Consider the following 15,528-nt stretch of genomic DNA (forward strand, 5'->3'; position numbering starts at 1 on the left):
TCAGTTTTCCAAGAAATGACCACAACAATGGCCATCCCATTCAACATCTATTTTTCCCATTCAGAGACCAATTCCCTTAAATGCTGGGCAAGTGGAGACAAAAAGCAAGCAAAATTGTGCCTATTTGCAAAACGCCAAAAAGAAAGTATGTTAAAAAGGCTGGGGTTTGGAAGCTCATCTGTCCTCAAAAGTCACACAACAAGGACAGCACACTGTGTGTGTAGCCATTACAAAAACATCGTGTGTTCAAACCTGTATCCTACTCAGAATATTAATGAGCAACTGCACCCAGTAACAAATATCTGAGAGCCCAGCTTTGATCTCTCATTGAATCTGCACTCCTGGCACATATTCTCTCTGCATCAAACCTTCCATATTCCCAAAGGCCTGTGCACAAATGAGCTGCTGGCCATATCAGAGCAGAAAATCTCCCCTCATCTTTCTTTTCACATGGTTTTATTTGGTAAACAGAAATTGTGTACAGTCTAACTGAGAAATTTCAGGAGACTTTGTTGACAGAACAAACAATGAGAATTTTTTTTTCTTCTGGAATTCAGCTAAGCACAAAATACATTGGCATAATTATGATTGTATTATTATAACCTCCTTTCTGTAAAAGGCAATACCACCCTTCAAAACATTATGTAGCAAGCATATTACATATATTCTCTATCAGCAATGAACATCGTACCATCATAGTATTATATATTAGTGAATATAATGCTTGATGGCCTATTACAATTGCAGATTTTAAAACTTCCATTTTATTACTATTCTGCAATTTGATCATTATAAAGCCTCTCATATCTCACATACACACAATTTGTGGGAGCAGAAGAGGTTTACAAGTCTCTTGCAGTATCTGGATCAATTTCTTCCTATCCTCTATCAAATTTCCTTTACACTCCTTTTTTTTTGGTTGGAGCTGACTGCTTACCCTTGCACAGTGCATTCTGTAGCAGAATAATGAACAATAGACTGCAATTTCAGGATTTTTGTTGCTAAATTCACTAAATCCTGAACTTGCAACAGATTCAAGAAAGCTCTAAGTTCTGAGCCATCCTGTAGGAATGTGTGGCAGCCGTTCAACATGATGAGCCCCTCCCCCAGTCATTGTCACATACCACTTCATTCGGGGGCATTTTTGGTGTTTTTTATCAATGGAATAATGTTGACTAGAACACTTTCATTTCTTTGAAGGGATCTTTAATGGTTACCTGAATCCTGCGAGTAATCAATTGAGAAGTTGATTCCTAAGCAATTAAATAAGTGATCCCTCCAATAATGCAGCACCTCTTCAGTATTACACTGTGCAGTTCAACAAAGGTAAGAACATGAATAATTCAGTCATTCTAATTCACCTTAGCCCATAGAAATTTACCTTTCCCTTCCTCCAGCATGAGAAAGAAACTCAGTATCCCTGAAAAATACTTTGGGCTATATGTTCCTGATGCAACACAGGGTCAATCCCCTTCGGGTGGGCTCTGAGAAAGGGAGATGTACTCACATCCAGGATCCCGGTGTCTAATTACATCACCAGAAATTTTTAATGTTGTGGGAAAAAGATGCAGGTCATGTGCACACATCCAGCTGTCCCAAATTATCAGCAATGTACGTATTGCAGGCACCCCACAACTTTCATGCAGTCAGGCTAGCTTTTGAAAGGAATGTGGTTCACACTAGCTCAGAGATCTCATGGACCATACATATTTCTGTCCTGGAGTCAATAGTTTGACAGCAGGTTTAAAGGTTATTGTCAGCTTCACACATCATAATTAAACACTAATCATTTAAATGTGCCTTTAAGGCAATGACTTTATTGAATATTATTTGATATTAAAACGGAAATTTATCATTAAATTGACTAGTTTGGCGAAAATGGCAAGTATTTGGCTGTACAGAACAGTATTGAAATTCAGATTAGACGATGTCAATTGTTACACCATGATTCTTTTTCTCTTTGAATAAGAGATCAGACATCTTCAGCCATGCTTCAAGGTTTGAACAAATGGCTGAGTTCTTTGAATGTCCTTGAAGATTTTAATGACACAGTGTGCAATGGAATCTCATTATCAATGCTTGATTGAAGCCCAAACTTCACTGATTCAGCTAGATGGATTGTTGCCACAGCTGTGAAAGAGACTGAAATTTATTTACGTTAACTGTTCTATGAGCCTGCAATTTGATTTTGAATTACAGATTATATTGATAATTTCATGATTTTAAATAGGATAATGATTTTTAAAAATTATTTTATTTATTTTAAAAATTTCCAAAGTCTTCCCATTGTTGTTTCTGAGTTCTGCATCTAGTGGATACTGGTTACATGGGCATGGTGTTTGAGTAGGAAAGGGGTCAGGTATACAGGGACAGCAGGTGACAAGAGCTGGGATTATGGGCAGGAAGTAAGAATCAAGGTCCTCACTCTCATCCATAAACTGAGCCAATGCCCTAGTGAATGGAAACTCCTTGCCTCAGCATCCATTCTGTGTCAAATTTGCTTCTGGATATAGTAGGCCTGACTTCAACTAACCCTACTGTGAAAATAGCATAATCAAGCATTGTTGGGAAAGAGATAATGATGTCGGCAAATTCTCTGGACTTACGCTTCTCACTTCAATGGGAGTATCTGGACCTTTCTCAAAGGGGAAAATCTTCTGTTTTCCCTCCAAAATATTTTAAAATGGCAAACAAATGGACTATTCTCTACATATGCTACAAACATTATTAATTTCAATTATTACTAAATTAAAATTCCCCCATGTTCATTTTGTTGCTCAGATGGAATTGACAACTATAGAATTTATTTAGTTTCAACTCAACTAATACATATTAAGACTTTTTTCAAAGAGCAATTTTTTTTGTTTAAGCAAATCAATTTTTTTAAAATTCAACTTAATAAACAATAACAGATTCCACTTAATTTTATCTACACAGGTCTGGCTCCATTTTAAGATAACACAATGAAAATGGAACTTTGCAATCACTTTGTTACTTGGAGGAAGGTACTGTGGATAGGAAAATCTTAACTAAATTAGCACAGACTTTGATTAGCACAAAGCAAGTATTCTCAGATTTAGTACTGTTCTCTTGTATAAAATTCTTAAACTATTACTGTTGAATTATAATATAAATTATTGTAATAGCAAAGTAATCACAATGCAATCAAAACATTGCAAACTGAATCAGAACAGATATGAATAAACATTCAATTTAAATGTCTTACATTGTAATGTGAAAAGGACCTCCAGTTACAGTGTTCCCAAAATATTTTGCTGGCCCTATGTGAATCAGTCGTGGAATCTGGAAAGATAATGAGGTGACATATCTTGATAAATTTTGTGAACTACTTTTATGTAGATAACTGTTTTAAAAACAATGCAGATCAAATAAAAGAGATGAATTATTCTTGGATGGAAAAAAAAACACCTTACTTCTAAGGAAGTGAACTAATCAATTTTAGGTTAGTTTTCCCGAAAGTCTACACATCCATCTATCCAAAATCTATTGGACGTCCAATATGAAGTGCACAAATCCTGTTTGTCAGTTTTGTTACCATATTTGCTGATCAGCTCAAAGGAAAATGGTAGCAAATCAGAACTGACTGGTCATTAACGTAAGAAATAAAGTGAATGAAAGTGGCCAAATATGACAGAAAGAATTCCTAAGTACTAATGACCATTCAGAAGAAACTGTGATTAAAGAGGAGCCAACACCAAAACAAGCAAATTGAAAGGAGAGAAAAAAAACTATTCAAGTGTTTGCACCGACAAATTTTGTAATACCCAAAATGGAGTTCAAAATTAAAAGAGAGAAATCATATATACTTTACAAAAATATGGTTATAATTACCATAATCTCTGTTTTCTTTTGGTTAAAGGGCTGAACTTTTCTCAGAAGCAGGAACTTAGCTTTGGTATTTTTCCTCAGTGCTGTGAATTTGAATATACCCTTAAGCACACTGCAATGCTGTCGTTGAGATCTAAGCTGGTATCATCTTTGCCTGTTAATGAAAGCTTTCATGATACTACTTCAAAATGAATAATGAATTCTCTGGTAAGTACTTTGTGACTGGAAACAGGGATCTGGGATTGAGGGAAGTGGAACGAGGGACTAAAATGAGAGGATGGAGTTTCTCAGCATCCACTCCCACCGGCCTAGTCCAGTTTCTCAATCATGCACAAACAAGTGAATTGATCATTAAATGACTTTTTAGGGGCGTTTAGTGGGGCCGGGACAGGAAACTGGAGCTTGGACCTTCCTATCTGGAAGTAAACTCAGGTGGGGATGGGACAGTGACAAAGTTCTGAGAAGCTGCCCCCACATCATTAAGTTACCATCCCATCTCAAGATTCACCATCTCTGGGACTGGGTCATTTCGTTATATCCTAAATAACGGGCAAGTAAAATGTAAATAAATTATTTAACTGGCAATGGTGCAAGAATTCAGCAGGTCTTGATGCAACTGTGGAAAGAGAAACAGAGTTAACAGAGTTGATTTTCCAAGGGTAATCAGGGCCTTGACATCGAGGTCATAATAGGATCCTGAAACTGCCCATGATGCCAGTGTGTCCACCAGCACCACCTTTATGCAGGCAGCCTCTTAATTGGCCACTGCCACCCTGTCCATCCTATTAAAGATGGGGAGTGGATGTTCAAGGCTGCCATGCCCATTCAGACAGCTGCAGTAATGTAAGACTGGCAGCTTCACCAGGATACAATCCCCATGTCTGAGAGCATGTCGTCTGAGTAGAATCCTTGAAGTCATGACAAAGTCCCTCAGCATGAGGCATATCACTCATTCAGTCTGAAACACCTACTAGAATTTTAATGACAATATAACTGGTAGAACAAATGACAGAAAGCTAGAGGATGAGATATCTTGGGATTTTCAGAAATTTTTTGATAAGCTCCAACAAAAGGGGTCAGTGTGCAAACTTAAAACACATAGGATTAGGGGTAATATGCTGATATGATCTGAGAATTGGTTAGCAGACAGGGAGAGAGTAGGGACGAGAGTCGTGAAGTTTGATTGAAAGGCATTGACTAGTGGGGTACTGAAGCAGTCAGTGCTTAAACTCCAGCCATTCACAATATGCACCAATAATTTGGATGAGAGAATCAAATGTAATATTTCTATGTTTGCTGATGACACAAAACTAGGTGGGATGTTGAGTTATGCATAGAATTTAAAGAAGCTTCAAGATAATTTAGATAGGCTGAGTATGTAAATGCATGGTAACATTAGTTAAATAATGATAGATTAGGGATAAGTTGATTAAGCAAGGGCTATGGGTGTCCATGCTCACTAGTAATTGAAAGAAGGCACGTAGTTAGGAAGGCAAAGGATACATTGACCTTAATCGCAAAAGGATTTGAGTTTAGGAGCAAGAAAGTCTCACTGCAACAGTCCAAGGTCTTCGTGACACCATATCTGGAATCCAGTTTCGGTCTCCTTACCTAACAGGTATATTTACCAGAGAGGGAGTACAGTGAAGTTCACCACACTAATTCCTGGAAAAACAGGATTGTCATCTGTAGAAAGATTGAGTCAACTAGATCTGTATTCAATGGGGTTTAGAAGAATGAGGGGAAGTCTCAGTGAAATATATTAAATTCTGACAGAGCTTGATGCACGGATGATGTTTTCCCTGTCAGGCACTTTTGAAGCAAACGGCCATGGTTGCAGAATTCAGGACAGGCCATTTAGGACTGAGATGAGTAGAGATTCCTGCAGTTAGAAAGTGGTGAACAATTAGAGTTCTCCACCCCAGATGCCTATGGATGCCAAGTCACTGAATACATCTCAGAAAGAAATAGATAAACTTCCAGACAATAAGAGAGCTAGAATATAGCATTGAGATGGAGAATCAGCCATGATCATATTGAATATCTTCATGCTACTGACCCTATATTTAGCTGTGCAAGATTAAGGGAAATTTTCAGTTGGAATGCTGAGCTCCAAAATGGCAATGTTGGCATAAAATTAGTATTATGCATTGATTGTCATCACTGTCTGTCTACTCTGCATACATTGGGGGTGGACATCGTGTGGCCATGTTAACACTCTGACCAGGATGTTATTCAGTGCAACTCTTACCAGAAACGTATGAATCCAAAGTGTTAACTATTATACCACAAGTAAGGTTGCTACATAACTAAATTTTGCAGCTCTTAATTTTTGGGGGAGAGAAGGCAAATGAGGGCATACAGCAGTAGTCATTGTACACTCTGTGAAGCAGTCAGAATTTGAAATTGTTGTTAGCAATCCATTCAAAAGCTTCAGCTGATGCAATGCAAGCATTCTAATTCCAACAGTAATGGGCTGAGTAGCTGGGGTTCGGTATATAGACAATGGTCTGAGGTGGATGACCACAGTCACAATTTGAGTTGTTCCTTTCACATGGCCTGTGCTTAAGCAGTTGAGGCCTACCCAGAATTTCCACAGAACGTTGAAATTTGGGACTGCACCAATCAGCTCAGTTAACTGATTGTGGTTGGTGATGTTGCAATTAAACCAGAAGTGTGCCATCAAGAGGTAAGGCTATCGTCAGTTTTGAAGGTATAGAATATTTTTTTAAAAATTATTCATGATATGTGGGAGTTGCTGGCTGAGCATCATTTTCGCACCATCTCAAGTTATCCAAGAAACAGTAGCGGTGACCTGGCTTCTTGAACTGCTGCAGTTTATTTGGTATAGGTAGACATACAATGATGTTGGAGAGGGAGTTCCAGGATTTTCACCCAGCAACACTGGACAAACAGCAATATTATTTCAAGTCAGATTGGTGAGTGGCTTGGAAGGCAGCCAGTAGGTGGTGGCGTTCCCATGTATCTTAAATCCCTGTCCTTCTAGTTGGTAGTGGTCCTGGGTTTAGAAGCTACTGCTTATGAAACTGTTGTAAATTTCTGCAGTGCATCTTGTAGATGGTACATACTGCTGCCACTGGGTTTTGGTGGTGGAAGGAGTGGATGGTTATGGATGTGGTGCAATTAATAGCAGGGTGCATGGTCCTGGATGGTGACAAGCTTCCTGAGTGATGCTGGAGCTGCACTCATCGAGGCAAGTGGGGAGTATTCGATCACACTCATGACTTACGGTTTGTAGATAGCAGACAAGACAGGCTTTGGAGATTTAGGAGGTGATTTACTCATTGTGGGATTCCTAGCCTCCGACCTGTTCTTACTGCCATTGTATTTTTTATGGCTCGTCCAGCGTGTTACAGTGAGGCCCATGGATTTCAGGCAGGGTATGGAGTTTTGTATAAGTTCCTACCCTAAGGGTGGTGCTTCATTACCCTGAAAGAACACTCCTGTCTGACAACTAACATATATTCTGTGGCCATCAGGAGATTCAATATGATGGTCTCACAGAAAGCCACTTGAGGCTTATTGGTCTCAACATCCCAGAAATAACCCTCATGACTTCCCGGTGGTTGTCTACAACTAGAAAGGGAGACAGCCACCTGCATGCAGTCCTGCATTTAATGTAATTTTCCCAACCCGAAATCTTGTGATCTAATCATATGAAAAAGGCACTGAATCCTAGCCAGCATGTTCCCAGTCCGAACAAAAGTCAGTGACAATTCCATAATAGGTATATCAGAGAATTTACACACAAAACAATGAAGTGTGAGGATAATCATCAATGTATGTCTTTAAGCCAGCATGGTGATTTACATACCTCAGTAACTAGGATCAGAACAGCACCCACAACAGTCAGAATTTCCCCTGCTAATCGAGCAAAGTCTTCAGCAGAAGCATAAGCTTCCTGCAATAAGAAGAGACCACAGTCAGAATTAGAATCTTTAATGCTTCATGGGTAATAATTGTTCATAGTTTATTTAGTCCAGTAATATTCAAAGGAAGAGCTGTCCTTATTCCATTTTCATCTCTTCTAGCCCAGGAGTTTCATGCAATTAATAAAGATGGAAACCAAAAGCAGAGGAACAGATAATTAAAAGTAACACTTTAAATTCAGAGAATTCTACATGTGAGATCAAAAAATGGTGACACCATAGACTTTTCCCATAAATTTGTTTCTATAGTGCTTGACAATAATGGTGGTGGGAATGCAAGGGTGGGAGGTTAAGTTCTTGATCTTTGATAGTTTTGGTTAATATTGAATAAAAGGTTGCTGGTATAAAGCTGGAGTTAGATTTGTGAATTCCTAACTGTTTAATCCCATCTCATCTACTTTCTCCATTTGAAATCTGTTAATTACATTATCAAAAAAAAGGAGAGAGGCCATTTTTGTCTGTTAAGATCATTAATAAACAGCTTGCTGTGGGTGATAGGGAAGTGAGTAGATTAGATTAGATTCCCTACGGTGTGGAAACAGGCCCTTCGGCCCAACTAGTCCACACCGCCCCTTGAAGCATCCCACCCAAACCCATTCCCATTCCCCTATAACCCACATACCCCTTCACACGATGGGCAATTTAGCATGGCCAATCCACCTATCTGCACATCTTTGGACAATGGGAGGAAACCAGAGCACCCGGAGGAAACCCACGCAATCGAGGTCAACGAAAATTAGTGAGCTTATTGAGGAAAGATTAGCAATAATAGTGACTAATAGACAATTCAGTGTATTTTACGCTTGACAGCTGGTATTAGCAGTCAATGCTGAGAATCTCATAATGAAAAAGGACAGGATAGTTTTAAAGTACAGGATAACATTTCAGGAAAAATTAACTGCAGATAGTGGATTCATTGCAGCACCCGAACAAAGCAGAGAACAAGATGATCAGGCATGGAAGGGTGAGCGGTATAACCCATTGGAAAGTCTTAACCTTCAACATACTGCTCCCCTCCCGCAGTCATCAATTATAACTGGTTATTCTGAGCAGATGGGAAAAACACCTGTCAGAATCCGGAGAAGTTCTTCTTTAAACATGTAGGTTAACCAAACTTGAAATGTTACTCTGTTTCTCAGTCCACAGATGCTGTCTAACCTTTTTGAGTATCTCTAGCATTTTCTGTTTGTACTTCTAATTTCCAGCTTTCCAGTATTTGGCTTTAGGTTGTGAGAATTAGCTGTCCATAAAATTGCCTTGTAATCCGCTGAGTTATATTCAAGAAGGCAGCTCATCACTACCTTCTCATGGGCAATTAAGTTGAACAAGAAATGCTGACTTTACTTGGGACATGGACATCCCATGAAGAAAAAAAGTAACAGAAGAGGTTTCAAATTGGAGCTACAAGTTTAGAATACACTATAACAGCTGCAGCTTAGTTGCAGTGTCCCTACCTCTGCAGTGGGAGGCCCAGGTTCAAGTGTTACCTGTTCCAGAGGAGTATAATAATTTCTCGGAATAGGCTGATTAGGAAAGTAGGTTAATAAAATAAAATAAAAGTTAAAAGTTCACTGAGATTTTCAAAAATGCAATGTTACAATGATCTACGTGCAATGTTTAATATAATTATACATGGTGCATTTTCACCTTGGATTACACAAAATAATGCAATGCTGGAGGAGATTACCAAATTCTGCTATCTCACTGCCACAATGCCAGACAACTTTCCCTTGATACAGAACTTGACATACTGACAAAAAGCAACTACTACCTTTGATTGACTCATGAAACGCACATGGAATAACATCAAACTGATCCTTGGGACAGAGCTGCTTGTTTATAAGAGTGATAACGGGAACTGCAGATGCTGGAGAATCCAAGATAATAAAGTGTGAAGCTGGATGAACACAGCAGGCCAAGCAGCATCTCAGGAGCACAAAAGGAGCCTCTGATGAAGGGTCTAGGCCCGAAACGTCAGCTTTTGTGCTCCTGAGATGCTGCTTGGCCTGCTGTGTTCATCCAGCTTCGCACTTTATTATTTGCTTGTTTATAAGACCTGTGTTCTCAGCACCTTGTTATCAAGCTGTGGAACACAAAATATCCACAACTGTCAAAGAAAGAAACTGAAGGATTTTCGCCTTTGCTGTTAATCTGAAGGACAAAATCGTAAATGTGACAGTTATGTCAAAGGTAGAACTCCCAAATTTGTTAGCACTCAAACACAGGAGGCTTTGTTGAGTTCGGCATGTCCACAGATTGGGAGAGATAAATCTTATACCTAAGATCTTGCTATAGTGAGATAGCCTGATTCAGCTGACCAGTGGGACGCCCAAATCTCCACTTCAAGGATTCTTGCATATACAACACAAAGGGCCGAAATATTAACTATCAAACTTGGGAGTCAATAGCTGACAAAAGGGGTGAAAGGTGAGACCCGTGGGTTGTTGTGTACCACCACACTGTCCATTACCTTGGCAATTGATCCAAGTACCATCTCACAATGATATTTGGAAACTTGACATACAGCTTGTGCCTGCCCCTCAAGGATTAACTTCAGCCACCAGCAACTGTGTTAAATATGAAGACTCCCGTCCAAAATGGATTATTTGCTGCATGTCCATCATCATTCCTAGGTGAACAATGCAAGAATCATAGGCAACTACAGCAGAATTCTAGTCAGTCTTTTCAGCTGAAGAGGCACAGCCAAATCGCTGACTGCAGTGAAACATAGTCGACATAGTTTAGACAGAGGGATACAAAATAATAATGAAGAATGGAATACTATAAACAAGAGAGGAAAGCAAATTCCAGCACAAAAACAGCAAATAAGAAAATCTGTGAAAAATAAAAAAAAACAAAACGAGCAAAGAAAAGTAGCACCAAGAAGCAAAATTATATATGGATCTGGTGAATTAAATTGGCGATTGTAAATCAGGAGCCCCTTTTATATCTTTCTTGATCTTTATTTCAGAAGAAATGTAAAATAGGTGACCAGGATGTCAACATTTATTTTCCTCTTTGCACAATCAAAATCTACCTCAAGACATAGAAAGACAATAAAAAAGGAAATACAAAAGGACAAAATGTGGAGTGGTGTGTTTGTTTGGCATAACCTCTAACTGATTCCAGAACAGCAACACTGGAGAAATGTTTTTGCCTGGATGGATGCATTTAGAAAAGAAAACACAGAAAATGGAATACATCAGTTGGGAACCTGACATGAGTAATATCTATATAAGTTATTTTAGGAGCTTGCTCCATCTATTTCCTGTTTTTCTATGCAATCCTTGAGGAATCCTGTATCCTTCCTTTACACAGTGGCTTCCATTCTCTGAATGAAATATCTAGCAATAATCTCATAAAAGTGTGTCTGCAGAAAAAACTGTTACAAGCACAATTTTGTGAAATTAACCACCTTGCCATCTAAATTTTACAAGATCTTCAAAGAATTCAACTGTAACATTTTAAATTTTTATTTGCTCTGGAATCTCCAATTTCTGAACTGTATGATATTTAACTTTGATAATCCAATCCATTACATTTGTACTTTCTGTATCAACTGTATCTGGCTGTTTAATTTTATTAATAGTGGAAGTTGAAAAACTGTCATTTACACAGGAATCCTAATATTTGTGCTTACACTGAGTGGTTTTGGAACCATGATAGTGATGTTGTCCCCATCAGGTCCTGCTGGTGTAAGAGGACGGTACACACAGCAAACTGTAAAAATGATCGTGTATAAAAAGTAAAGTGCAGTCCACAGCAAGAAATACTTGAAGCCATAATTAGTCCACTTATGATGAAGCACTTCTTTCACTGGAGTAATCTTTAATAATTTCCGAGCCTATAAGGATAAAAATAATGTTGCTGTTACCACTTGCAATTTTACAAGGATCATTTGTAGTTTCATATTGAACACCTGAAACATCAAAATATGCAATAACATTTTTGCTTTTACATAGGACGTAGAATGTAGAAAACATGCCCATATATTTCACAGAGCAGAAAAATAAGTACTGAATATAGGAGTTTGGCAAGGGCTGGAATGCCAATCATTAGGTCACAGAACCCCAAATGGAGCTAAGCAGCTGAACGCATACACGATGAGAACACTATTAAAATTAACACCCTGAGAATGGGAAGCCAGTGTTGGTCAGCAGGGATTGAAGTGAGGGCAGGTGGAATAAATAGGACTTTGACAACAAATTTCAAGCGCTTTGTGTACAGGAAGGACCTTAGTAGGCTAGCAAGAAGGACATTTGAAAATCAAGTCTGCTGGAGATAAGGAAGGGTGATTTGGTGTTGGTAAGAGTGAGAGCAATGTGTGAGGAGGGAAGAAACTCCATGTTGTGGAAAGGTACATAATGATAGTGTAATTGTGGTACTTACTATTATACAAGGTTTGGAACTCAGCATGAATGAACAAGTGAGAATTTGCATCGTTAGTGCCCTGCTGTGTTCCAGTTAGATTTTTACAATTCAGATCTTAAAAATGTCATTTTACACTGAACAGCAGGTATGGCAGAATCTGTGGAGAGGAATCCGAGTTAACATTTTGGGTCCAGTGACCCTTCCTCAGAACTCGACCTGAAACGTTAACTCTGATTTCTCTCCACAGATGCTGCCAGGCCTGCTGAGCTTTTCCAGCAATTTCTATTTTTTCTTTGATTTACTGCATTCACAGACCTTTCGGTTTTCATTTTACACAAGAGAAGGATGCAATGGATTAATGTGAAATACATGGATATCACACAGTAAATTGCCTTTCAAGGTACAAATTTATTATTTTTAATTTTAACAAATAAGACAATGTTGTAGATATAAAAGATTTCACATGTAGCATGTGTCAGGCAAAGCTTGCATGACAAGCTACATTGTTTTTATTAGCCACACATCTCTGCTTCATGTTAAAAGTTCATCATTGTTCAGGCAACTATGTCACTTCAGAAAGTAGAACACTAAGCTCCAGCTCAGAGACTGACACCACATGTGCTTTGTAGGAGTGGTTCACCAATGTAAATCACCAAACGTAAAAGTGTACGAATGCAGGAAGGAGGAAGAAATGTTGCAAATGCCAGCTAGCTGGTGGGGGAAATCATGTATCAACACTGTTGTAAACAATTTGCATTCATACACTGAAGGCCCAGGCTACCAAAGAGGGTTGTTAAACCTTACCATTCCTGTTAATTTCAAAGAGCAGTAAGAATGTGCTCTATGTGTTGGAACCTGAACAAGTCCATTTCTCATCAGCCAGGACTGGAGAAACTATTCTAACCAGGGTGGAACAAGTATTCAGTCACATAAGCAGGTCTCTGGCACCCACCATTATGAAGCTTCTGTTGACAGTTTCCTTAGAAGCACAAATTGTTATGGAAGTCAGGAGATGGAGGGACTAGAGGGTGGTAGGGGACACCAGTGACAGGAGTATTCAGATTGCCACTAACCTTTTTCATATTATGCCCTTACTGACACATTGAACATAACCTTTCAAATTGACTACACTGGAGAAACCATTGATGTTCACTCTCAAGTAGCAGCATAGCACCACTTACCACCACATCATGTGAGACTGGCTTTAGATCTGGGAAGACAAAATTCCATTCTGGTTTATTAATCTCTGAGGTGGCTGATAGGTCCAATCCAATTTGCAGTTCTGCCACATGCAGAGCAGGTTTCTGTAGGTGAGGTGTTTGGAGCTTTGTGCATTCTTTCTAAAATATTAAATTCACCTCTGTATGATTCCAAAAAGCATCTCAAGGCGATTGGTGAAAACTCAAATGAACCATTTCTATTCTGGTTTATCACAAACCCAGGCCTCAGTGCAGAGGTCTGATGATTTCCCTTCCGCTTCAGATCCTCCATGTCCCCAAGCCACCAGAGGCCAAAATCTCCCTCCAATAGCTCAATGGCAGATTGAAGTGTGAGGTGAAAATTCACTGTCCAGATACCTTATCTGGAATTTCTGGACAATACCCTCAGCAGGTCTGCATTGTATTTGAACAGCTTAAGTAAATTATTAAATAATATCTTTTAATATATGCTGCATAAATCCATGCCAATCCTCTCTCACTGTCAACATGTTTTTCTTATATATTTATACATATGTTTATATATCAATGCATTTTATTCAATTGCCTGATTAAAATTACTGGTGAATCTGCTTCCAACATCATTTCAGATCATAACAACTTGCTCTGTAAAAACATTCCTTGTAATTTCCCTGCTGATTCTTTTGCCTGTTGCCAGAAGTTTGAATTCTGGTCTATCAAGCTGCTTGCTAATGAAACCAATTGCTTCTTATTAAAACTCATATTTCCTGTTTCTTTACATGTAATGGACACTATGCTCCTGGGTTTGTAAATGATTTCTTTTAAAAAACAATCTGTATTGCTTTAAATTATCAGACTGTACTCTGATTTATAGTTTCAAGTTCTCTGTTATGAAGTCCAGGAAATTGAATTGAGACTTAGTCTAAGTTCAGAGAGAAATTATTTACAAGCATCCCTTGTAAAATGAAAACTAGGTGTGAAGCCTGGTAATATCACTCCTGTGTTCTGGACAAAGAACTCCACACACTCTCAGAGCAAACCCTGCAATTCATCAGCACTGCTCCAAGCAACTTTTTTATGATAGTGAGTATTCAACCTTTCTTCCTCTCCTTAAGAACTAAGTGTTTCCAGACCTAAAGCGTGGACATTAGCCCTCATGGTTTTCTGCCTCAGTGTGGACCTTCAGATCTTATAATTTATTCCTGAAAGTCATAACGTGCATTCAGAAGTTAGAGAGATCTGTGTCTCCTGTTCCCTGGAGTCATGTTTTGTTTTCATTTACTTCGTAATTCCTCTGTATGGTTGTATTCTTATAGTCCGCATACTTAACTGTTGTATCAGTGTTAACATTCAAACCATAAACCATCAATTGTTGTTGTATATCATGACATAAAGTTTCCGTATTATCAAGAAGAAACTGTCCATCTCATTTTATTTCCCCTGTTTCTGGGGCTGCTCAGTTTGCATCATCCTCTATTCTAATTAATTGCTGGTTACGCATTATATCATTTTTTCTCACGATAAGCACATTGTTATCTGGTTGATTCGCTTGATGACAATTCTGTCTATTTAGTTATATTAAATATATTGCTATTTCTACCAGAAAGTTAGTATTTCAAAGTAACTGACCTCCTTCTTCTTGCTAGAGCATAAGATGTCAAGGACAGAGAGTTCATCACCCCATGTATCAATTCCTGTCAGATCATACAAGGTAGACGATACAGGTCCAAAGGCCCAATAGATCTGTTTTCTCTTCTTCATGAAATGACTGAACATCTGCAACAAAAGCACACAAAATGTATCTTGAGTCAGGTAAATATCAAAATATGCTACAGTTCTAATGCACAAAATCTTTTAAAAAGAAAATAAACTAATTATTCAACTTGGAACGAATTACCAATTCAAATTGACATCAACTGACATATTAACATTTTGTTTTGTACCCTATTATTAATAGTTCGTCACTTGAAACTTATGACCAAATCTAACAAAAATGTCAATTTTAACCAGAAGTGTGATTTGAGTAGATAAAAGAATGGGGTAAGCATTAAAGATCCCATATGCTTTAATTTGATGCTAAGTTTTTTTGAGTATTTACTGAATTCTCATGATTGAAAAGAGGTTATGCTTACAGCAGCAAAAGACCTGACATTTCAATTCTTCCTATACCTACTAAGAGG

The 15,528-nt window shown here is 38.4% G+C and overlaps 1 protein-coding gene across 2 annotated transcripts in view; it reads right to left on the reverse strand.

Moving 5' to 3' along the window:
* The window catches only part of LOC125457826 (transient receptor potential cation channel subfamily V member 6-like), a 129,826-nt gene that overhangs the window by 22,558 nt on the left and 91,740 nt on the right, over positions 1-15,528 (reverse strand). For both annotated transcript variants that reach the window (XM_048542467.2, XM_048542468.2), the window contains 4 exons: positions 14,978-15,124; positions 11,440-11,643; positions 7,685-7,771; positions 3,227-3,303 (listed from right to left, as the gene is read on the reverse strand). In XM_048542467.2, the coding sequence (XP_048398424.1) occupies positions 3,227-3,303; positions 7,685-7,771; positions 11,440-11,643; positions 14,978-15,124 (515 nt within the window). The remainder of the gene's footprint in view (positions 1-3,226; positions 3,304-7,684; positions 7,772-11,439; positions 11,644-14,977; positions 15,125-15,528) is intronic.

This window comes from Stegostoma tigrinum, chromosome 14, assembly GCF_030684315.1.
Source record: "Stegostoma tigrinum isolate sSteTig4 chromosome 14, sSteTig4.hap1, whole genome shotgun sequence".
NCBI classification, from domain to species: Eukaryota; Metazoa; Chordata; class Chondrichthyes; order Orectolobiformes; family Stegostomatidae; genus Stegostoma; species Stegostoma tigrinum.